Genomic DNA, 25904 nt, shown 5'->3' with positions numbered 1-25904 from the left:
TACCTGACAATTGAATCTAAAAATCAAAATAAACAAGGAATCTAATGAACAAAATAAACTAATGAATAAAATAGAACCAGAGGCATGGGAACATGGAACAGACTGATGAATCTCAGAGGGAAAGGGGTCAGAGGGAGAGATTAACCAAAGATCTTATATGTATTTCCTATGGACACAAACAATAGGGTGTTGAAGACCTGGAGCAGGGCAGGAACTGGGTGAAGGGAGGTAATGGGGGATTGAGGGAAGGAGCGGGATATCTGTAATACTCTCAACAATATTACTTTTAATTTAAATTCTTTATTGTTTAAAGTATTGCATAAGTCTCCTTTTCCCCCCACTGACCTCTCCCCGGCTGCCCCCACCCCCAAACAATAAAGATTTTTTTAAAAATCAGTGAAGACCCTGTAATTTTTAAAGTTAAATAATTAGATTGGGGTTTTTGTTTTTATTTTTTGGTTAAAATGTCTTTTATGTTTTTCCTCCCACCACTTGTTCCTGAAAACCAGTTTGTATGTAGATGCCCAGCCCTGGGCTACTCTGGTGGATTGAATCTTGCTGGAGCAATGCTGTCTAGTTAGCACAAAGTTCATGTTCATGTTAAAGGTTAATGCTGTCAAGTCTGTTCTATGTTAAACACAGGATCGGAATCAAAAGCATCTTAGTTGAATGTTTTTACTGTAAAGCAGTGATTCTCAGCTAGGGGCGATTTCCCTCCAGAGGGTATTGGGCAATGCCTGGAGACAGTTTTGGTTGTCAAAACTGGGAGGTGCTATTGATGTGTAGTGGCTAGAGGCCAGGAATGCTGTTAAACATCCTACAATGCATGGTGCCCCCACCCCAGCCCCCAAAAGAATTATTATTACTAGTGCCAAGACTGAGAAAACCTGGAGAGGCATGCTGTCTTGGGAGAATCTCCCCAGACTGTGGATATTAAAACATGCTAAAATATCTCATAAGCTATAACGTTTTAAAAAATCATCTATACTAATAAAAGAGAAAGATGCAAATTGACCGCACCTTCGCGACACCCACCAGCCAATCAGGAGTGAGTATGCAAATTAACCCAACAAAGATGACGAGTTAATTTGCATACACAGGCGCCAAGTGGCCGGGGGCAGGATGCTTGCGTCGTCGCCATGGCGACAACGCAGGCGTTCCGCACCGCCCCAGCCACTCTGGGCCTCTGAGCAGCGTGGGAAGGTGGAAAGGTGGCTCCAGGCCGGAAGGAAGGCAGAAAGGCAGCTCCGGGCTGGAGCGAAGGCGGTGCCGACAGCCAGGGGAAGGAAGGCCCATTCGTGCATGAATCTTTGTGCATCGTGCCTCTAGTAAGTTATAATAAATCTACTGCACTTGTTACATAGAGACCCTTCACAAGGGAATGATTTAATGGATCCCTAATGAGAGAAACAATAGAAAATGACACCTGTTACCAATCAGTGTTAAGCACGCGCTCTGTCTTTTCCCAGCCTATGACCCTGTTCCAGATTCAGTTCCTGAATGCTGTTGGAGATCTGTTGGATCTGATTCCCTCATTCTCTCACACAAAAAACTCCAGCCTGGATGTTTTTAAGAGATGGGACCAGGGACACTGCTCTGCTCTTATCAAGGTGAGACACACAGCTTTTCTCTTTTTCCTGGTTCTGGTCCACACAGACTTTTTCCATCTGACACCCAAGTATGTCAACATCTCATCACTGCTATGGCTGTAGTTATAGATCAGCTCATGGGTTCCTCTAATGTGGACTTTAAGAACTAGAAGGAACTGATAGAGGGAATTGGCTGTACATGATGTTACCTCTGTTTCTTCCACCATTCTTCCCATGCTGTATGTATGTGCCACTCCCACTTTCTAGAACCTTCCATTTTGCATGCTAGCTCTGAGTCTTTTTTTGTGCACATTAAAGGTTAATTCCTGGTAATAAATATAGCAATAGACACCTGCATTGACATATCCTGTACACTTGTTTCACCTGTAATCAGTTATTGATATACTAGAGGCCCAGTGCATGATTGAATCATGCACGTGTAGGGTCCCCTACACGCTTTTGCTTTTCGCGGTGGAGCTGGGTGCCTGTCCGCTGGTGCACCAGGCCTTTCAGAAGCCTCCGGCTCGGTGGAGGCTTCTGAAAGGCCTGGTGCCGGAGCAGACAGGCACCCAGCTCCCCCACTTTTAATGGTCCGTGGCCGCTGAGGGGGGCTACCCTGCTGTTGAGAGGCGCAGGGGGCAGGACTCCCGCCCCCTGCGCCTCTCAATGGCCGCTGAGGGGGGCTGCCGCGGACACCTGGCTACCCTGCCGTTGAGAGGCGCAGCTGGGTGTCCGCGGCAGGCCCCCTCAGCGGCCGCGGATCTGGCCGTTGAGAGGCACAGGGGGCGGGAGTCCCACCCCCTGCGCCTCTCAACAGCAGGGTAGCCCCCCTCAGTGGCAGCGGATCCGTGCCTCTCAATGGCCAGATAGGCCACCCCGAGTCCCGCCCCCCAGCCTCCCACTGCCCAATCATGGGCATAGCGGAGTGATGGTAATTTACATGTTACTCTATTATTAGATAGGAGGATATCTCCCTATACACTTACTGTATAGGATGGTGTCAATTTGTGTCACAATTGTGTTAATCATTTATGACAAATATCTGTATGTTACTTGTAGTCAGTTATCTATATCATTCACTATGATTCTGGTTATAGGTTCTTCCTGGATTTGAGAACATCTATTTTGCTCACTCAAGCTGGTACACATATGCAGCCATGCTCAGGATATATAAACACTGGGACTTCAACATCAAAGATAAAGACACCAGCAGTAGTCGCCTCTCTTTCAGCAGCTACCCAGGTAAATAAATTTAGAGGGACATCTGAGTACTATTTCAGGATGAAACCCTGGTGATTCAAAGTAACTGGAATGGGAGAAGTGTTTAGTGGTTAGTAAACATTAATGAAATTTAATTTTCAGAATGCTTTTTGAAGAAATATGGCTTTAATGCTTTTTTAATAGAATAACATAGGCCAGCCGGTGTGGCTCAATGGTTGAGTGTCAACCCATGAACTGGGAGATAGAGGTTTGATTCCCGTCAGGTCACATGCCTGGATTGTGGACTCAATCCCCAGTAGCGGGCATGCAGGAGGCAGCCGATCAAGGATTCTTTCTCATCATTGATGTTTCTGTCTCTCTCTTTCTCTTTCTTCCTCTCTGAAATCAATAAAAATATTTTTTTTAAAATAAAAACAAGTAGAATGGCATAAACTTAGTTAATAGAGTGGACAAAAATTCACTTCAACAAATGCAACTGAGTTATTTATTAAGTACAAGGCTCTTTCTATGCTCTGCTGTGGCAGCAAAGATGAGCAAGACAGATCCTGCTCGCCTTATCTCCTTGAGGGCCTGTCCCTGCTTCTCTTATTCTTAGCAGTATGCACAGCACCTAACCTGGTGTGTGGCACCCTTAGTACTTAATTTGTTTTTGTTGAATGAATGTGTAAGCTTATAAATGTGACCCTGATAAGATAAATACAATACAGATAAGAATAATATTATTACTGGAAAGGAGGCCAACTGCTCAGCTCCCACTGACTGTTGTCACCAGCAATGTGAAGATCAGTGTTCCCAGATCCTCCAACTTCTCAAGAAAAAAAACAAAACCCTCTATTTGATCCCAAGAAAGTACATCTGTTAGCTGGAATTGCCCCCTCAATTGCAGATTTGCAACCTCTTCAGGAAACATCATGAGCAAAGGCAAGGAGGAAATTCTTACCAAACACCTGAGAGTCTAAGGAGGATGTGATGTGGGCACTTTTGACCTTTAATTATATATCTGTAACTTGTAGGGTAGTTATACCAACCACCTGTCATATCTATTTATTGCTGTCAGAATATTTTGCCCCTTCTGGTATTATTGTTCCTGATAGTATTACCACCACCTTATCAGGAATGCTGACAAGGGGTATAACTCACTATTTTTCTGTCCTTGTGTACTGACCCTTCTTTCTTTCTTTCTTTCTTTCTTTTTTTTTTTGTTTTTTGTGTGTGGTTTTTTGTTGTTGTTGTTGTTGTTAATCCTCACCCAAAGATATTTTTCCATTGATTTTTAGGAAGAATGGAAGAGAGAGGGGAAAACAGAGAGAAATATCGATGTGAGAGAAATATATCAATTGGTTGCCTCTTGCACGCGCCTCAACCAGGGCCCGGGCTGGGGAGGAGCCTGCAACCGAGGTTCGCACCCTTGACTGGAATCAAACCCAGGACCCTTTGGTCCACAAGCTTTATTCACTGCATCAAACTGGTTAGGGCCTGACCCTTCTTTTGAGACCATTTTGATTTCCTCTTTGTCATAGTTTGCTTAATTGTGTTAGTGTTGAGAAGGCGTGGGGACTCCTTGCTCTGTGCTTTGATTCTTTTGTGTCCCTTTAGACCAAAACTTAAGGACAGCAAGAGACTGAGACCTGTCTTCCTCTTGTTTACGATAGAATGCAATGTTCACATGTTACCTACACTGCTTTGAAATCTCTGGAGAATAGTGTTAAAAGTTCTGGATCTCAAAGGCAGTGATGGAGAAGGACATGAGGGATTTCCTATGAAACTCATGACTCTGTTAACATTTCCATACATATCCTTCCAGAATAGATAGATATATAGACAATAGAGATTTTTACAGCAATTAAACTGGGGCAGAACAAAAGTTACTTTTTTTTTTTACCCCAATGTGTTTTAACAGGATCCAGTGGAGCAATGTGGCTCATGTTTTCTCTAACTGATCAGCTTTGCTCTCAAGAGTATACATGAAATACACGTAGACTCATTTCTATTACCGAGAGTTGATTAAGGGGTCTGCCACATTGGATTCATCCAATAGATATGGAACCAAACTTTGCCACCAACGTTATGCCAGGGGAGCTGTTGATCCCAGAACAAAGTTGGATGGCTTGTTTGTTTTTCTTTGGTGGAGGAGTGCTGTGGTAGATTAAGTGGATTAAAAGCATGGTGTTAGTTTTGTATTGAAGGGGGCAGGGCCTGGATGCTCTTCATGATATGGGAAAGTATATTTAGAACTGTTGAGTCAGAACAGACAGATCAAGCCATGAAAGATTTGTGACTTGGCTGAGGCTCAGGTTAAAGCTGATGTTAACTGGGATGGCAGATACCATCATACTGAACATCTGAAGTTCTCATATGCACCCATTCATATTTTTCCAATACACCATGACCCTCCTGCCGAATTCTGACCACCAAGATGGTCACCATGAGAAACCTTAAAACTTCATGTACCTTTGTAGTCAGTTATCTATATCATGACTTTGTGTGTGTGTGTGTGTGTGTGTGTGTGTGTGTGTGTGTGTGTGTGGTTTCCAAAAAGGAAAAGGGTAGAGCTTGGACAGCTGCTAAATTATTTTTTAACCTATGGAATCTAACTATTTTATTCTGGTAAACCTGCTTTCTTATTTGTAAAATTAGGCTAAATAATGCTTCATAAAATTGTAAACATTATGTGATTTATTCATCAACAATTTTTTGTTAAATTGTTGTGCTATGCAAAATATTTACAATGGAGAACAAGCCAGATAAAAGTTCTACTCTAACAAAATTTGCATTCTGGTGAAATATAGAGGTAAATAAAAAGCAATGATGATAAAGTATGATTTGTGTAATAAATAATAGGAAAGACTAGCTTGGAGATGTTGAGATGGACTCTAAGAGAAAATAAAATTTAAGTTGAGGCATAAAAGACAAGTATAAATTAGCCAGATCAGCTATCAAATGGGGATAATGCCATGAGGAGCTCTGGGACTCAAGACTATGAGGGGGTCCTGGTAAGTAGATCCTGTCTGCTGGCCCTCAGAGTGTAATTTTTATAGCATTGAGCAGACAGAATGTTGGTAACATGATGAGTTTGGGTGAGTCTCATGTCAGACACAGCAGGTGTTCTGGGCTCTAAGCTACCCAAGGTCATGCTTCCCTTGGGCTTCAGCATGTGTTCTCACTGCAGTGCCACCTTCCCTCTACTGCACCCAAGGGCAGCAGGGGAAGTGACTACTGATCTTCACTTTGTGTGCTCCACTGCTTGTCACCTCATCCCCCTGCAGTCCTCTGGGGAGCGCTGGGCCTGGCCCCTACAAGGGCTTTTGAGCACCCTGCTCCAGAGCACAAATGGGCCTTTCAACAGATCTCATGCCTTTAGTTAATGAGGTGGCCTCCCACTGTCACAGGCCAGTCTTAACCTGCTAGGATATTCCTTGTGCGATTGGAACTGCTCTTCTGGCTCTGCCCACAGGCTCTCACCTAATTGTGCCCACTGGTGGGGGTGTGTGAAAGGTGGAGGTGTGTAAAGAGATCACAGACTAGGAATGCAAGGGTTACAGCTGAGAGAAGCAAGAGCAGAGAGTTGGAAAATACACTGATCTACGTTTATGCTATAAAATTCTGAATTTAAACTTTAATGACCATAAATAATCATTCACATTTCTCTTAACATTCTGTGTAAGACTTGAATTTGTGGTCATTATTAACAAATCACAGTAAAGACCTTTGAGACCGTCCTAACAGCCAGTATTCACAGGTGGCACCATCGATATTGCAGAGCCAGTAAGAAAATGGTGACAGGGAACTGCAGAGGCAAAGAAATCCATGTTGTTTCAGTACAAGTAGGTTACAAAGTCATGGCTTTGTGAGTAATAACAGTGTTGCTACCTTTTCCTCATGGTGGGAGATAGAATAGATAATATAGAGAGATGGTACTTGGACACTATAAAGAATCTTTACGTGCACTGATTGGACAAATACATTTTCTCTACGATTAATAAATCACTATATCTTACCTAAGCCCATGAATTTTGGAATATATTTCTTAATGTAATTGTTTATAAAGGCAGGAGTCCTGAAAAACATACTTGCCCAAGGTTCTGAAAACTCAAAGAAGGTGGCCCTGGGTAATGTTGTTCTAGAAGTTTTCCATCCCTCACAAGGCTTTTGAATAGCAAGGGCTATTTTACCTAACAACTGATAAAGCTAAGGAAGATAAAAGCCCCACACTAACCCTACCCCCAGAAACACCAGCCACAGTGTTGAAGGAAGTAAGACATGGAGAGAAATCCCATAGGGAATGACAGACACTTTAAAGGTAGCCAATACCACTGTATGAAGACCTCATCACAAAGGTCTACTGACTTCAACTGCATGCAGTCTTTCAACAGATTCAAAGAAAATCAGTGCTACTAATACTGAGTTTTCCAATCCATGAATATAGTATCTCTACTTATGTAGATCTTCTTTTATCTGAACAATGTTTTATAGTTTTTAGTATATGGGTCTTACATACTTTTAATTCATTTGAATCCTAAATAATTTTTGATGCTCCTGTAATCAGAATTGAATTTTTTACTCCCTATTTCAATTGTTCATTGCTTATATATATGTGTTTGTTATCTATTGCTACATAACAAGTCACCCCCAAAATCAGTGGCTTGAAAAGACAATAATCATTTAGTATCTCATAGTTTCTGTGGATCAGGGATTTAGATAGGGCACAGTGAGGATGGCATGTCTGGGGCTCCTTGGAAGACTCATAGACTGAGGGGCTGAACTCTCTATAATTAAACTGAAGCTGGAAGATACATTTCCAAGGTGACTCACATGGTTGACAAGGTGCGCTGACAAATTGGTTCCCACCACTTGGGCCTCTCCACAGGACTGCTTGAGTATTCCCATGACAAGGTGCCTGGCTTTCCCCAGACCAAGTGATCCAAAAGAACAGAGCAGAAACAGCAATGCCTATTATGACCTAGTCTCAGAAGTCATATACTGTTACTTCCACTACATTCTATTCATTAGAAGCACATTATTATGATCAACCCACAGTCAAAAAATTTGTGGAAATATAAAAATCACCACAGTATAGAAATAAGATTTTTTTTGGTACATTTACTATTTATCCTGAGAACTTTCTAAATTCATATATCAGTTCTAATAGCTTTTTTATAGATTGGGATTTTTCTATATTCATAATCATGCCATCTTTGCATAAAGGCAGTATCACTTCCTCTTTCCCTTATATGTCCTTGATTTCTTGCATAATTGCACTGGATAAGATCTCCAGGACAATGTAGACTAGTAGGGCGTGATAATCCTTTCCTAGTTCCTGATCTTGAGAGAAAAATATTCAGTCTTTCATCATTAAGTATGTTTGTTGTAGGATTTTTATAGATATCCTTTACAAGGTTAAGAAGATCCCTTCTGTTTCTATTTACTAGCTTAATGTTTTTATTATGAATGTTTTGTGAAATTCTTTCTCTGCTTCTATTAAAGTGGTCATATAATTTTCTTGCTTATTAATATGATTAGTTTCATTGATTGGTTTTCAGATATTAAACCATCTTGGCATTCCTGGGATAACCCCCACTTAGTCATTATATATTATTAAAGTTTTTTTTTGATTAAACTTAATGCTATTTTGTTAAGGATTTTTTCATCTATATTCATGAAAGATATTGGTCTGTGGTTTTCTTTTCTTGTGATAGTTTTGGCATCAGGGTAACCTCATCCTTATAATCTGACTTTGGAATTAATTTTTCCTTCTATGTTTTCTAAAAAAAGTTTGTGTATGACTGGTAAATGTTTAATACAATTAATTGATTAAGCTACCTAGACATAAAGTTTCATTTGTTGAGAAAGTTTTTAATTATTAATTCAATTTCTTTTATTGCTATAGGACTATTCCGGTTTTCTAATTCTTGAGTCAGTTTTGAAAAGTTGTGTCTTTCAAGGAATTCGTCTACTTCTTCTAAGTTATGTTTATTGTCAGTTATTTATAGTATTTTTATTACCTTTTAATGTCTGCAGGGTCTGTAGTTATTTTATTTATTTATTTAATTGCATTCATTGGGTAACATTGGTTAATAAAATTATATAGGTTTCAGGTGTACAATTTTATAATACATCATCTGTACATTGCATTGTATATTTATCATCCCAAGTGGGAAAGAATTATACAGATGCTCTTCAACCTACTATGGGGGTACCTCCCAATAAACACATTGTAAATTGAAAATATTATAAGTCAAAATGCATTTAATATACCTAACCTACCAAACATCATAACTTAGCCTAATTTACCTTCAACTTGCTCAGAACACTTATATCAGCCTACAGTTGGGCAAAGTCCCTTAATACAATGACTATTTTATGATAAAGTGTTCAATATCTCAAGTAATTTATTGAATACTGTACTGAAAGTGAAAAACAGAATCATTGTATGGGTATTCACCATTAACTGAAAGCACACTGGGCCTGAAAAATGTTTGAAGCATTAAACTAAAATTAATTGCATCACCTGAGAGATCATCCTGAATACTGCTAGCCTGGGGAAAAACAAAATTCAAATATTACTTTCACACCACTGTAAAGTTGAAAAATCAAGTCATTGTAAGTCAGACCATCTATGTGTGTATATATATTCAGATAATCTTTGGCTTTGTGATATGCTAGCTCTGATTTTCTTTGTATTTATTATATTTGGGGTTTGTTGAGTTTATAAGATCTGTAAATTAATGTTTTTCCTTATATTTAAGAATTTTCAGCAGTTAAAACTTCAAATATTTTTTTCCATCTCCTTTTCACTCCTCTCTCCCTGTGATTCCAATTACTTATATGTCAGAATTCTGAATCTTATCCCACAGGTCTTTGAGGATTTGATCATTTTTCTTTAGCCTTTTTTTTTCTCCCTCTAGTCTTCACATTGGATAATTTTATTGATCTACTTCAAGTTTACTGATCCTTTCTTCTGCCATCTCAAATTTACTGTGGAATCCATCCAGTGAATTTTTTTTTCAATTATTGTACTTTTCAGGTCTAGAATGCACATTTTGTTCTTTCTTTAGTTTCCATTTCTCTGTTAATATTCCCTCTGATAACTTTTAATACCATATTTTCCTTTTCTGAACTGTTTGAAGTTGAAGTCTTTGTCTGCTAAATCCAATATCTAAGCCTACTTGGAGACAGTTTCTATTAATTTTTTTAACGTGTAGGTCATGTTGCCCTAGCTGGTTCGGCTCAGTGGGTCCCAGGTTCAATTCCATCAAGGGCATGTACTTCGGTTGCAGGCTTGATCCCCAACCCCACTGTCAGGGCATTTGCGGGAAGCAACCAATTGATGTGTCTCTCTCTGTCTCTCCCCCTCCCTTCCACTCTCTGAAAATCAATGGAAAAATATCTTCAGTTGAGGATTTAAAAAAAAGGAAGAAGAAGAAAGAAAATGGGAAGAAAAAAGGAAAGGAAGGAGACAGGCAGATAGTTCATGGATGACCCCTCTGACATGAACATGGTGGAAACTGTAAGGGAGAAAGAGATGAGGGCTGCCTGAGATATCATGGCCCCTATCACAACCTCGTTGTTTTCTATTTGTGCTGCTCTCCCTTCTATACCCTTGATTTTAAAGCAAGAGGCTAAAATGTTCAGGAATTGTTATCAAGGCATTTGATATGGAGACCTATATGTTCAGCACAAGAGTTGGACATTGAAGCCAACCATTGTAATCACCCTGACTATAAATGGCATGAATAGGACCTAACTAATTTTATGGGAATTAGGCAGCACTCAAGTTTTAAATAAATTACTATAAACTTGTTTGTGCTCGCTTTTTACTGAAATTAAAAGAAAAAAAAACCCCTAATACTTTAGGCTTAGTTCCTACTTGTGTGCCTGGCACTGTGACTGCCACTATACTAGACAGTTGGTATATAATATGTCATTTAATTTTCATAAAAATCTAATAAGGTATTGTATCTACATTTTTTAAAATATATTTTTTTATTGATTTCAGAGAGGAAGGGAGAGAGAGAGATAGAAACATCAATAATGAGAGAGAATCATTGATTGGCTGCCTCCTGCACGCCCCCTACTGGTGGGGGGGGGATCAAGCCCACAGCCCAGGCATGTGCCCTTGGCTGGAATTGAACCTGGGACCCTTTAGTCTGCAGGCTGACACTCTATCCACTGAGCCAAACCAGCTAGGGCTGTATCTACATTTTTAAAAATATGTTTTGATGTTTTAGAGAGGAAGGGAGAGGGATAGAGAGATAGAAACAACGATGAGAGAAAACATTGATCGGCTGCCTACTGAATGCCCCTCACTGGGGATCGAGCCCGCAATCAGGCACGTGCCCTGACTGGGAATTGAACTGGCAACCTCTTGGTGCATGGGTTTGTTATAAGCACCTCTCACTGACACCAGAGTGGTGTTACCAGATAGTCCCCTGAGTCAGTGGGAGTCGGCTGTTCCCAACCTCATTCCTTGTCTTCTCATATAAATGAATTTATATGAGAGACCTTGACTGTGTTATGAAAAGTCAATTTATTAAAGTATGCACCTTTATTGAAAAAGCAAAGCAAGCAAACCTATACATCTAGCTTACGAAGCACAGATGAGCTCTCAGCTAATCTAAAGAGCAAGTTGGGTCGGGATCCCAGGTGTTATATACCCTCCTGTCTATAGATCTCAAAATTCCTTTGCTGAATATTTTGGTACAGATTAATTCTCAAGGTCCCTCTTTTTACTTTGTTATGGCCTTCCCAGAATTTATGAGAAGCACCTGCAACTTTACCTTGCCAAGCCTTGAGACTGTTGGCTTCTCTGTTTTGGGAGTAAAACTGCCCTTTTTTCCTTTCCCCTTCCCCCCTCCTTTCTGCATTCTCTCTTTAGGGAGGTTTTTTTTTTTAACCATTTGCTCTCCTGTCCTTGGCTCGGGAAGATAATGGCTTGTTAGTTACAAGCTGGCTGCAAATTGTCCACACTTTTTGGCCTTGTTTTAACTTTCCTGTCTCCGTTTCCCTATTCCTCCTGCCTTGGAATCCTGTAACAGGTTGATGCTCAACCACTGAGCCACACTAGCCAGGCTTCATTTTTCAAATAAAGAAACAGGTTGAGAGAAGTTAAATAGCATGCTCAAAATCACACCACTCAGAGTTGGGGACTGGGATTCAAAATAATATCTCTAACTATAAAAATCTATTTCCCCACCCGCCCCCCCTCCAGAAATGGTTCCATTTGCATTTAAGTTAAATGATTAAAACTGAAAAGCCATGAACTCTAAGGGCTACCTGTCACACCAGGTGGGTGGAGTGTTTGCGTGGGAACAAAAGCTGGAATCTATTCAAAGTGTTTTAATTGAGGATTCCAGCAATGATTATCTACGTAAGGCTTAGGCTTCAAGCTTAATTATCTGTCAGCGAGACTCTCTGGCATGCACTTAGTGCATTTCACCAGCATGCATGTGTTCCTACTTTGTATTACATCCAGGCACCTCATCACCTCCCCCACACAGATATACCCACCCCATAAACTTAAAATTTTCTGTGGAGCTTGCAAAAAATGCAGATTCCTAATGCCATTCATAGAAATCCTATTCAGTTGATCCGGGCATTTGTATCAAAAACCCTAGGTGAGCCCTAACTGGTTTGGCTTAGTGAATAGAGCATCTGCCTGCAGACTGAAGGGTCTCAGGTTCGATTCCGGTCAAGGGTATGTACCTTGGTTGTAGGCACATCCCCAGTAGAGGGTGTGCAGAAGGCAGCTGATCAATGTTTCTCTTTCATTGATGTTTCTAACTCTCTATCCCTCTCCCTTCCTCTCTGTAAAAAATCAATAAAATATATTTTTTTAAAAAAAGGACCCTACATGATTCTAACATACTGGGTCCAAGCCCATCCTTTTCGACTCTGGGAGCCCTGCTAGGCTGGGTAGCAAAGAGTTTGCTCAGCCTTTTCCTGTTGGAAGATTAAAAAAAAAAAGAAAAAAAAAAAAAAGAATAGTATCAAATCTCCAAGATAATTTAGTCAAGATTCCTTCATAATCCATAATGTTATTACTTTTCATAGTTATAAAACTGCCTATGTATGTTGTTTATGTTTTAATGTACTATTACTTTTATTAATTTCACATTACTTATGTTAGATACTTTATTTTGTTTTTTAATATATTGTTATTGATTTCAGAGAGGAAGGGAGAGGGAGAAAGAGAAACATTTAAAGATGAGAGAGAATCATTGACCAGCTGCCTCCTGCACTCCCCCGACTGGGGACGGAGCCCACAACCCAGGCATGTGCCCTGACCGGGAATCAGGGCACAGTTCACAGGTCAACGTTCAGCCATCGAGCCATGCCAGCTTGGGTATGCTAGATATTTTGGACATAAAGCTGAAATACATACAATCTGTGAGTTAATACATGCCAAGCAAGATTCATGTCTTCCACCTTTAAAAAGTAGAACCAAGGGAGGAAAAGAAATAAAAGTAGAACAAGGGCACCTATTCCAAACGCTTATAGATAGATTTTATAGCACTTAATTTTCTACTTTCTTAAGCATCTTTTCTTTTGTTCTTTATGTCCTCTTTGTCACCATCCCAGGACACTAATGACTTCTGCCAGGCCACACCTTCCTTGATCATCGTTCCCCACCTAGCTTAGGAAGCTTCCTCCCTTCTATCTTTCCAGAAATCCCACCTTATTTTCCCTACTTTTCTTGACTAACTGGTCATAAGGTGATTTTCTCCAACTCCACCCTATCTAAACATGCAATTCCCCATGACTCACTCTCTCCTAATTGCTTCTACTGCATTTGCTCCATCGTGTGTGTCATCACCATTTACATGACTACATATCTGTTCCCATCACATTTCTCAGGCATATGGAAGAGTGGAAAAGGCAGGTGTTGAGATTTGGTCTTAGATTTATTTATGATAATGCTGTTTATTCGCTTTAAATAGCAAATTTTTTAATAGCTCATCTAAAAAGAATAAAAATAGCTCATCTAATCAATCTTTTGTGAAGATAAAATAATGGTATCCATCCTTCTAAAGCAAGTTATCTGGTGTGTGGTGGGCACAAAATAAATGTTAGTCACCACCATCTTCTCTTCAATAGTGATTTATTGAGCACCTACCATGTGTTAAATCCTTTTCCTTTGGGACAGAAAAAGTAGGGAGCTTACATGCTATGGGAGAAATAGAAAATAGTAAACAAATAATCCTATATAATAAAAGGGTAATGTGCAAATCAACCAAACAGCAGAATGACCAGTCGCTATAATGTGCACTGACCACCAGGGGGCAGACACTCAATGCAGGAGCTGCTCCCTGGTGGTCAGTGCGCTCCCACAGGGGGAGCGCCACTCAACCAGAAGCCAGGCTCGCAGCTGGCGAGCTCAGCGGCCCACCTCTGTGGCAGCACTAAAGATGTCCAACTGATGGCTTAGGCCCGCTCCCCACGGACATTAGTCGAATATCCCCCGAGGGCTCCCAAACTGTGAAGGGCACAGGCCAGGCTGAGGAAACCCCCTGCCCCTAGTGCATGCACTGGGCCTCTAGTATAATATAACGTAGATAAAATAATGTATTATTTGCCAAAAACAAATTTTATTTTGATGTGGATGATAACAGACTGTTGATTAAATATAAACCCACCTTCTATTGATTCCATATAAGCTTTAAGAGACCTCTTCTTTACCGTAGCGGAACCCCTGCAGGACATTTGGCGTCCACATCACGGGTTTCCTGTGTTTGAATACATAATAGTATGAGTCCTCCATTGATCACATTCCTATGGCAGGATTAAGCAGAAATGTCTTCAAGAAATACTTGCCTGATCGATGTGGCTCAATGGTTGAGCATCAATCCATGAACCAGAAGGTCGCATGTGTTTGATTCACGGTCAGGGCACATGCCTGGGTTTTGGGCTCCATCCCTAGTAGGGGAAGTGTAGGAAACAGCCAATTGATGATTCTCTCTCATCACTGATGTTTCTCCCTCTCCCTCTCCCTTCCTCTCTCTGAAATCAATAAAAACATTAAAAAATACTTACTTGATTGAGGAATAATCACTGGCAGGAGAAGCGGGAATTGATTGGTACCAGTTAGGATCTTGGCGAGAAGAGAAGCAAATAAATGCCATTCTGGAAGGTGGGAAGATGGGTCCATTACAGTGTTGATAAAATAAACAGCTGTAGGATTTCGTGTCCTGGGATAAGAGGGCACCCACAGGCTTCCTTTTCATAGAGTGAGAAAGCAGAAGGTTCTCCTGCTACATACAGCAATGTGAGAACAGGGGTTCTGGTGGAGACGCAGAGGGGAGCAGGAAGAGCAGTCTGGGCTTGTGCCTTTTAAAAAAGCTCCTGAGAGCCCGGCCAGCGTGGCTCAGTGGTTGAGCATCGACCTATGAACCAGGAGGTCATGGCTCCATTCCCAGTTGGGGCACATGCCTGAGTTGCAGGCTCAATCCCCAGTGTGGGGTGTGCAGGAGGCAGCTGAACAATGATTCTCTCTCATCATTGGTGTTTCCCTCTCTCCCACTCCTTTCCTCTCTGAAATCAATTAAAAAAAAAAAAAAAAGGTCCTGAGGGAATTCAGTCTCTGGGCTGGAAACCGTTGCACAGTGCTTGGGATATAGTAGGTGTTTCATAAACATTTATTGACTGACTGTCAGGACTCGCTTAGAGAAAATCAGCCCACCACAGGTTGGTGCTTTCCACAGGTCTGAGAAGTGATCCTGCCTCTGTCCCGCAGTGGGAAGTTGAGCAGAAAGGCTAAGTATGGTACAAAGTTGTTACTTTTCTTTTTAAAAAACAGGAAAGAACAGAGAGCTCCCAAAGTGTCCCATCCCTCGGTGTTAAAGTCAAATGGCAGCAGGGCATTTTAAAGCAATGTTGTATAAATGTATTACTATTACTGCATGTTAACTATTGAAGGTTATAGCAAATAACCTTCAAAACTTTGTGGCTGGAAACAGTATGTGAATATTACTGCTTTTGAGTCCACAGCATAGCTAAGTGATTCTTTCTAGAGAATTAAACTGGCACATTCCCTGCATCTGTGGTTGGCTGTGGGTTGGTGGGCAGCTCTACTGTTCTTGGAGGAACTCTTGCCCATTTGGGCTTGGTGGGCTGGCTAGAGACTGGCCGAGATGACTGGTCCTCCTCCTGGTCCTCCTCCGTGTGGTCTTCGTCCTGGAGACCAGGCTAGACTGGGCTGTTTCCACAGCAGTAACCAGGTTACAATAGAGTGAGCGGAAGTGTGCAAGGTCTCTGAGGGCTAGCCTCAGGATTGGCACATTCTGTTAGATGAAGCAAGTTCCAAATCCAGCCCCGATTTAAGAGATGGGGAAACAGGCCTCTTGATGGCAGATGCTGCGAAGTCTCATTGCAGGGAATATGGGTGAGAGGGAGCAGTGCAGAAATGCAGCACAGCTATTTGTACCAGCATGAGTCATACCACTAACCCACTAACCCTGAGTTGTGCATTATTTACGTCTGTTCAACACTGATGCTACTCTTTTGGAAAAAAGCAGTGTGTTTTGGTCTTCGGAGCTTTGGAGCAATTCATGCATGAGGTGTGCAAATGGGTACATTTTGAGTGCACTGATAGGCTAATAAGGGTAAACATTTCTGGGTTGTGCTGAGCAGTACCTAGTGGCATCAGAAGGTAGTGGAATCAGAAAAGTGTTTACTTTTCTGATTCAAGTAGGTGTTGTGTTTTTTGGGGTTTTTTTGGGTGGGGGTTTTTTCGGTCTTGAAATGTGATTTATTAACTATAGGAGTTCCCTTTTAGTTCTTAATTAAATTAAGCAAGAAGCTTACTATGAAATGCTATTTGCAGGGTGGCTTTTATACTGGAGTGTTTTACTTTCTCCTGATCTAAAATAGTCCACCTTCCAACAGAAACAGACTTCTACATAGAAAAAACAAACTGATGGCTGCCAGAGGGGAGGATGTTGGGGGACTGAGTAAAAAAGGTGAAGGGATTGACAGGTAGTTACAAAATAGTCCTGGGGATGTAAAGTACAGCATAGAGAATATAGTCAATAATATTGTAATAACTGTATGGTGCCAGGTGGGTACTGCAAATATCAGGGGAACACTTTTAAAGTATATGCTGTACACCTGAAACAAATACAAAATAATACTGAATATAAACTGTAATTGAAAAACAATTTTAATTTAAAAAAAAGTCTACCTTTCAAAACTCCCCGTTGCAGATATGAGCAAAAATATAATTTTACACAGTCAAAGAACATTTGTTTCTCTTACAATGCAGTGTTTCAGGACTTGGTCCCCTCTCTGGACCTTTTCTTTTTTTTTGAAATTGTGCCCTGACCAGGAATCGAACCAGTCACCTCTTGGTTCATGGGTTGCCGCTCAACCACTGAGACACACTGGCTGGGCTCCCTTTTTAAAAAATCTTAAACTCTAAACTATAGAATTGGACTCCTTGACTAGAAGGTTTACAAGCCAATTCATCTTTGTTCTAGAACTCTGGGTGGCCTACATTTTTCCATCTTTAGTCAAGTCTTTCTCTTGAATGAAAGATTACTCCTTACATGTTAGTATTGTTCACTCGCCCTCTTGTGTCCATAGTGATTGTAGCAATCTCTATGGGGTGAATGAGCAAGTTTATCATGCCAGAAATACAGCATTTTCTGCTTAGAGAGCCCTCTCGCGGCTGCCAAATATGGTTGTACAGCTTAGTAAACACTGGGAAACAACCCCAGCCCAAAAGGTAAAGGAAAGGTCATTGAAACCTCTCCACGTTTTACTTGTTAAGCCATGCATCCTATGTCCAGGCTGTATCTTCCCAGAGGGGTTGCCCATTAAAATTCCATTCAGGGGTGCCTCCCATCCCGGCTTGTACCACCTGGAGTGAGCCACCTTCTCTCCTTTATACGAACTTCTGTACAGCCTTGTGGAGGCTCAGATGAGTTGGAGACTGCTCTCCACATGTCACTTTCCTAATCAGAAATTAAAATTACACTGTTAGAGCTGAATGACATCACTTAGCCCCAGGTTATCAGAGGAAGGGATTAAGGAACAGAGAGTCAAAATGAGAAGTGGCAAATTTGTTAGTGGTGATACTGAAATGCGGCCTTCTGGCTCCCAATTCATGCTCTGAAGACTTTTAGCTTCAGGTGATCCCTGTATTTGAACCACCCTACCTATCCAGGTGCTTCTGGTATTTCTAATGTTTCTTTGCCTCCACCTCCCAAAACCCCCACTCTCCATGCCATATCTATTCCTATTATACCCCTTTGTTCCTATTTACTGTTCCTACCTGTAATGCTCACTGCTCTTTACCTGGTCAATGCTTAGTTCCAGGTCCACTTCCTCCGAGAAGCTCTCCTCCTCCAGCCTTCACTAAGCCAGAAGAGGAAGGGCCATGAGGCTGAGCACAGGTGTTCAGGCTTAGTTGGAGAGCAGTGTCTGGGATGCAGGACCTCATTCTAGGTCAGCCAGGAGATGGCTGTTTGATCTTGAATAGATGCCCCCACCTCTCTGAGCTTCATCTTGCTCTGCCCAATTATGAAAGCATCAGACTACACTGGTGTTTGTTGCTGAGTGTGTGGCATGCATAATGCTGGTGAGGTGGTATTAAGTGGTTCGTGGACAAGTATTTTGGGCATGTTAGTAGAAATGAATTTGTTTCATTAAACCCATAGTTCCCTAAATATTATATGTGACAAGGCTAGATATTTTAAGTTTGAAAGAGAGTTGATTTAAGGAAAACTCTGATGTAAACAAGTAGTAATCATGTGACAGAAGTGATAAGGTGTATCAAAGTGTGGAGGTTTGTGAAACTCCAGAGGAGCCTATACCCAGCTTCTCACTCTCGCTTGGGCCCTTCTCTCACGATTATTTAGCAAGGAATTTGTTATCACTGTTAGTGGCTGATGACAATATATCTTCTCTCCTAGTTACAGCTGCGTCTGGTATTCCCTGATCTTCACCACACTAATTGTGGTATAAAGTACTGCTAGGGTCTTTTCGCAGCTAGGGTTCAGGAATCTGGAGAAGGGGCTGCGACATAAATGAACATACTAGAGAGACTAGACATGAAATATAAATTTGGAAGGCATTTTGGGGGAGCCAGACGGAGACTCTACTTTCTAGGGGACCCGAATGTCCTCACCCATGGCTTTTTATTCACACATTTTTCCCTTTAGCAAAGCAGATATACATATCAAAGGTAAGGCCTGGTAAACAACAAAGGACCATCAGGTTAGGGGAATTGCCCTCAGCTGTTTGGCAGCAGGTAATAATATGCAGATCTTCAGCCCTGCTGAAGAGGTCCATCAGCCTCTGACTTCTGACCGAACTTCTCGCATTTATTAGGCTAACTACTGTACTTAGCCTCCAGCAAAGTACCAAGTAGGTCTTTAAAAAAAGAATTGTGGCTTCACTGAGCTTTGTGTTGCCTCCATCATTTATAAAAAGCATTGACCCAGAGTGTTTCAAAACCATGTTCACTTTTATAAATGTAGATTTTTATTTATAAAAGTCATTTAGACTCCTTATGTAAAATTTGGAAAATACAAAGCAGCAGAGAGAGAAGAAAGGCGGCATCCATATTCTTATGATCCAACAATGAGCCCTGTTAATATCCCTCTGTAATTGGAAGTTGTCCTGTAAAAATCCTAGCAAGTGGGAATATATTTCTGTTCAGTGTTATGGGAAATTGGAATCTTCCTGATTTAATATATTTTTGTCATCACAAATCATAAAGTCAAAATATGTCAATGCGGAATCCAGGGATGGGGTCCAATGGCATCCTTATACACAGCAGTTAAATAACTGCTGCAGAGGTGACCCATTCTGGGAGAGGCTACTGCAGGTCAAGGATAATAACAACTGATATTCTTTGCAAAGTGCATCATGTGTCTGAAGCTCTGTGCTAATAACGGTGGCTAAATATTTCATGTATATGTCTGCTGACTTGCCTATTTGTCTCTCCTGCAGGGTTTTTAGAGTCTCTGGATGACTTTTACATTCTTAGTAGTGGTTTGGTACTGCTGCAGACCACCAACAGCGTGTATAACAGAACCCTACTAAAGCTTGTGACACCCGAGTCTCTCTTGGCCTGGCAGAGAGTCCGTGTGGCCAATATGATGGCCAGTGGTGGCAAGCAGTGGGCAGAGATATTTTCAAAGTACAACTCTGGTAAGTGGCCCTGCAGAGTAACTTTTCAGGAATGTACATATGTTTGGATTTCGAGTTAACCAGTAAAGCCATACCCATGTCCTGCTTACTGTCTATCCCTATATTTCAGGCACCTATAACAATCAGTACATGGTCCTGGACCTGAAGAAGGTAAAGCTGAGGCACAGCCTTGACACAGGCACTCTGTACGTTGTGGAGCAAATTCCTTCATATGTAGAATATTCTGAACAAACTGATGTTCTACGGAAAGGTATCTTCTTTATACTAGAAGTCGGAAGGATGAGTGTGTGTGTGTGTACATGGTGGGGGACGTGTGATGTGTGAGTGTATGATGAAGGAGCTTGTGCTGGGGAAGAAAGGATGGGAATGCCACGGCTAGTTACACTGGGAAAGAATTTCCAGGTTCAGCACAATGTATAAAACCTGCACCTCGAACTCTTTAAGTGACAGTGTGTAGACTGGGACAGAGCCAGCCATTCATCATCTTATCACTTTCATGGCTCTAATATTACCTCCTTTCCTGGGTTCCCAAGTTAAGCTTTTAGTTCAATTCAGTGAATATTTATGTGAGTGTCATGCTGGCCCAAGGGACCAGAAGAGCACAGATGCAGGTACAAAATCCATGACCTTTAGGAACTCACAATCTGGTAGGGAAGCAAGGGACAGAACGCAGCCATTCTAGCACCCAGACACCAAAGAACGATGATAAACAGATTTAACTAAAGATTTCACAAACCCCAGTGGTGAAACCAAAGGAGCTGTTATCAGTGGGAGGAGTCAAGGGAGGTGTTTCTGGAGGACAAGAACGAAGCCCAGATGTTGAAGCCCAGGTTTTGGAGTCACACTGTCTCGATGTGAATCTCTGCTCCTCAGAATCTCAGGCAAACTATTCACTCTCTCCAAGTCTCACTTTCTTCATCTGCAAAACATGACAGTAATGGAACAGGTCCACAGTCACAATTATAATTTTGAATTCTCAAAATCTCAAAACTCTAAAACCAAGGTTTGTTTGGGTAAGTGGGGGAGGTGGGGGGGGGGGGGGCAGGTGTCCCTAATCACTTGATAGCAAAACATGACCTGATCTGAACTCATTTGGAAGAGCTTGAACTGTCTATTTATATCTTTGTTCCCTCTCCTCTAGAGACTGTTTATATATTAGGCTGCAGAAAGATCACTGTGTGTGTGTGTGTGTGTGTGTGTGTGTGTGTGTGTGTGTTAATCCTCACCCAAGGATATTTTACATTGATCTTTTAGAGAGAGTGGAAGAGTGAGGGAAAGACAGAGAGAAATATTGATGTGAGAGAAACACATTGATTGGTTGCCTCCTGCCCTGACCAGGGCCCGGACTGGGGAGGAGCCTGCAACCAAGGTATGTGTCCTTGACCAGAATCAAACCCACGTCCCTTTAGTCTGCAGGCAGACGCTCTTTACACTGAGCCAAACCGGCCAGTGAGAAAGATCACTCTGAATATTAGGTGCTTCCCACAGAGACTGCAATGCCATATCTAATACATGCACGCCACTGCTGTTCTAAAATATTTTAAAAACCTGAATTCTGAAACACGTCTGGCCCCAAGAGTAGACCTTTATAATTTCACAGGGTTGTAAAAAAGTTTGAGAAAATTCTTGTAAATTCTTGAGCACATTGCTGGATTTATGAGCACACACAGTAAGTCCTCACTGAATATTTGTTGAATAAATGAAACTGAAGATGATGTTTGACTGGGGGTTTAAAGCCCAAACAGGAACTCACTAATTTGACAAGGGGAAAGGTCAAGCAAATGAAGCATGAGAACTGGTGTGACTGAGACACTATGAGCTCATGAGAGCCAAAGAAAAGGTTATGAAGTGTGAAATAGGTAGTCAGGGGAAAATATCAGCCTTGTATAGCCTGCTAAGCAGTTTAGCCTTTATCCTTTAGGACACTGATGGGCAACCTTTTGAGCTTGGTGTGTCAAACTTCGCCAAAAAACTGAGCATAACTCGGGTAGTGTGTCACTTTGAGGAAAAAACATTATTTCGCAAATGTTTCATCCTCGGCATGCGGCCGCCTCAGCGGCTGCGTGTCATCAGAAATGGCTACGCGTGTCAGTGCTGACACGCGTGTCATAGGTTCGCCATCACTGCTTTAGGACATGGACGTTTCTGAAAAGGGAGGGTAGACTGGAGACCAGAGAGAAGACAGGTGATCAATTAGGAAACTATTGAAATAGATGGGCTGACCAGTCAGTAGGTACAGAACCAAGATAAGGTATGGACCCTGGGGATCACAGTCTGGTCCTCAGTTTCCCAGGTCCCCAAATCAACTTTGTAATGACACCTGGAGTGAGCCATCTCAGCAGGAATAGCTCACATCAGTGACATGTACATTATACGCATAAAGCAGAATTAAGGTGGAAACTTCCATTGCCGAGCAGATACGATACTATTAGGTAGTAGACCTACGTCCTTTTCTGGGAAGACAATTCACCTGACAAGTTAAATCATTAGTTGGTTACTCGGTTAGCATGGCAACTCGAAACTGACACCCTTGTGGTCTGACCTTGAAGGCTGGTCCATCCAGCTCTTCAGAGCCTGACAATAACAGCAGGCCTCCAAAGAGAGATCTCTGAGTGGTGATGTCCCTATGCTGACTGATCATCCAGGCCACTATAATCTGGGATGTTCCTGAAAAGATTTTACTATGGTTGTGTCACATGTTTGGTGCTTAGTGACTAGTGGCCTTGACACACTCCCCAGTTTTGAATGAGGCTAAGCTTTTCTGAATGCTACTGGAACCTTAAAGATCATCTCCATTCCCCTCATATTACTGACTCTCCTTTTCCCTCCCACTGCTAAAAAAAGGAAATGAAAACAAAGAACAAACAAAAAAAACAATGTTAATTAACTGCCTAAAACCAGGTTATTCAGCCCTGAGCCTAGAACCCAGGTTTTCTGATCCCCAGCACTTTGTTCCTCCACTTTCCTGGCATATTATATTCCCTGTGAGGACCACATTGTGAAACCATCTTTTGGCATTTCACTAACCAAGTCCACTGAAATGAGCTCCCCGGACCACTTGGTGTTATACTTCACTTTGCTCTATAAACGCTAAGGTTATTACCTGGTTAAGAGATTGCTTTAAGTATTTTGGGTGAAAACCAAAGAATTCTGGTGCTCTTTCCCCCTAATGGAATAATCTAGAGGTATACCAATTCTGTAAATTATAATGATTGGTTTGACTGCCAGGGTTCACAAAGTTTTACTTTTTATATAATATCAATATCATGTAATTACACACCTTGCCAGGTTTTGTAACATTTCTTTTGTTCCCTCTCTTTCCTTTTCTGTCTCCCTCCCTGCCAATGCCACTCTTCCTTCCCTTCCATTCCAAATCAGGATACTGGCCTTCCTACAACGTTCCTTTCCATGAAAAAATCTACAACTGGAGTGGCTATCCATTGTTAGTTCAGAAGCTGGGTTTGGACTACTCTTATGATCTGGCTCCACGGGCCAAAATCTTCCGGCGTGACCAAGGAACAGTGACTGACATGGCATCTATGAAATATATCATGCGATACAACAGTACGTAGCACATTTCTCAGGAATCATTCTTCAAAACTCCTTTTCTTCCCCATGGATAAAGAATCCATGTAAGTTTATTATCTCTGTACTAGAAGGAATTATAAGAAGTTAATGAATTAAGTATTTTGTAGTCAATATTATATACGTTTTATACTCAACAAATAAAATTTTGTCCACCTTTATAAAATGACAGGGAAAAGATTCTATAGATTTTTTTTTAATTGAAAAACTTTTATGTGAAACACAGAAGCAATAACCCAAACAATGTAGTTTTTTTTCTGTGTGTGTGTTTGTTTTTTTACTATTACCCTCACCCCCAAACACAGGTTTCCTTCCAAGGACAAAAGCAGCCAATAAAACAAATTATTCATAAATATTTTATTTTTGAACAGTATCAAAGTCAAATTTGTTTTTGTGGGGGAAAAAATGATGCACATTTATCCTGTTAATCTCTCTTTCATCCACTCTTCACTGTGCAAGGTTCTTCAGAACAGGCTGGGCCTGGAGCAGGGAACTTACAGTTGCCCCTTCCTAGTTCAAGCCAAAGGAGATTTCTGTATCCGGGGGCACACTGGGACGCAGAGGCCTCACTGATTATCTAGCCTTTAACAGGTCCAAAAAATTTATTGTGGATCAGTGTTACCTCAGAATAGTCTGTGCTCACTCTAGTCCCAATCTCTGTTTCCTAGATTACAAGAAAGATCCTTACAGTAAGGGTGATCCGTGCAACACCATCTGCTGCCGTGAAGATCTGAACTCGTATGACCCAAGTCCTGGAGGTTGCTATGATACGAAGGTAACATGCTACTGACTTTTGAATTTAATTTCCACCAGCACCTACACTTACTTAAAGGCAAAGCTGCAAAGGATTTGGTGGCATAGAGCACAACAGTGTTTCTACCCATTACTTGATTCGGGATTCCGTTTTTCAGATATTCTGGTGATAGGTGCCATTGCCTAACTTCAAGTCCCTGCTCTGCCACTTAACCCACTGTACACCATAAGCATCTGTAGAGGGAAGCAGCGGACCTTCCCCACACACCATGCGCGCTTATAAAAAAAAAAAAAAAAAGTTTTCCCTAAGTGGTAGCCCTGACCAACTTTAAAATAATTTTTCATGCGAATTTTTAGCTGAAATATTCAGGAACACCCGAATTGTAATATATTTATTTTTATAACTAGAGGCCCAGTGTGAAATTTGTGCATGGGTAGGGTCCCTAGGCCTGGCCAGCAATCAGGGCCGATTAGGGCCTTCTGGCTGCTGGCTGGGGCCTTCCTTTGTTCCACGCTGCTCCCTGGTGGTCAGCTCACATCATAGCGAGCGATCGAACTATATATATATATATATATATATATATATATATATATATATTCATTGCAAATTTATTTTTTAAATTCAATTCAAAATATCATGGCATGTGGGGATGGTTTGTTTTGGACGTGTGGCAGTTAACTGTTAATAGTAAATCACATAATCTTATAATGCCTCTGTTTCCTCATCCGTAAAATGGAAGTAACAGTACTTGCTTCATATGGTTGTAGAGAAGGACATTTAATATCTATAGAATGTTTAGAACAGTACTTAGTGGGTTATCTGAAAATGTACACATCATGATGATGTTGGTGGTAATAATGTGGATGTCTAAAGTTTTCCAGACTGGCCCAAAATCCAAAGAACATATTGAGAGCAGTGTGATTTTACATTAAATAGAAATTTAATTTAGCTGAAAGAACAAGTATTGGACCAGACACAAAATCACTGAAAGGTTTTTAGTTTTTAGCATGTTAGAATTCATAAGTGCTATAATGTATCTTATAAGTAATATGTTTGCAGTGGTGGTCTGAAATAGCTCATATAGGTATGAGGACCAGTTGTTAAAATCAGTTGATTGTGTTGATAGCTTGAATTCCACCATGGTGGGAGTATTTACAGCATGGAAATCAGCAAACATTACAAATGAGGGCCTTTTTTTTTTCCTCAGAGTTAGTTGTTAAAAAATTTACCCAACACTCCTGGGTTTGGGAGATCCAAGTGGGTGAGCTAGTTATTTTAGTTGGTGGAGATAATCATTTTACCACATCTTTTTGTACTTTTGGTTTGGGCATGTGTCTTTTCATTTGCAACTCCAGTCCTAAATTCTGGAAGAAATCTGTGAGAAGAAGAGTTAACTGTTCTATCTTCAGCTCTGAAACTGTTAAGAATGTCAACAGCCCACACACACATTATTTTTTTCTATCAGCCTAAAGCCTAAATAGGAGATGCTTTAGAATAGTCTGAGCTCCAACTCACCCTCATTATAGGTACATGATGATGGCAAAACTTTAGCCTTAATGACTCTCAATATGTTGTGACATGCAAGAAAGTAAAAAACGAGTGGA

At 41.1% G+C, this 25904-nt stretch overlaps 2 protein-coding genes across 2 annotated transcripts in view; one reads left to right on the top strand and one right to left on the bottom strand.

The window, feature by feature from the left end:
- The window catches only part of PLBD1 (phospholipase B domain containing 1), a 50013-nt gene that overhangs the window by 22369 nt on the left and 1740 nt on the right, over positions 1-25904 (top strand). The window contains exons 5-10 of the mRNA XM_079773588.1: positions 1470-1610; positions 2687-2831; positions 19761-19961; positions 20071-20211; positions 23340-23525; positions 24215-24321. Of these exons, the coding sequence (XP_079629714.1) occupies positions 1470-1610; positions 2687-2831; positions 19761-19961; positions 20071-20211; positions 23340-23525; positions 24215-24321 (921 nt within the window). The remainder of the gene's footprint in view (positions 1-1469; positions 1611-2686; positions 2832-19760; positions 19962-20070; positions 20212-23339; positions 23526-24214; positions 24322-25904) is intronic.
- Positions 20231-25904, bottom strand: part of ATF7IP (activating transcription factor 7 interacting protein) — a 115225-nt gene continuing 109551 nt past the window's right edge. The window contains exon 15 of the mRNA XM_079773586.1: positions 20231-20880. Within this exon, the coding sequence (XP_079629712.1) occupies positions 20848-20880 (33 nt within the window). The 3' untranslated portion in view covers positions 20231-20847. The remainder of the gene's footprint in view (positions 20881-25904) is intronic.

Source organism: Cnephaeus nilssonii (assembly GCF_951640355.1).
Source record: "Cnephaeus nilssonii genome assembly, chromosome: 6".
NCBI classification, from domain to species: domain Eukaryota; kingdom Metazoa; phylum Chordata; class Mammalia; order Chiroptera; family Vespertilionidae; genus Cnephaeus; species Cnephaeus nilssonii.
The sequence above is the reverse complement of the archived record's forward strand: the minus strand, read 5'-3'. Positions and strand labels throughout refer to the sequence as shown.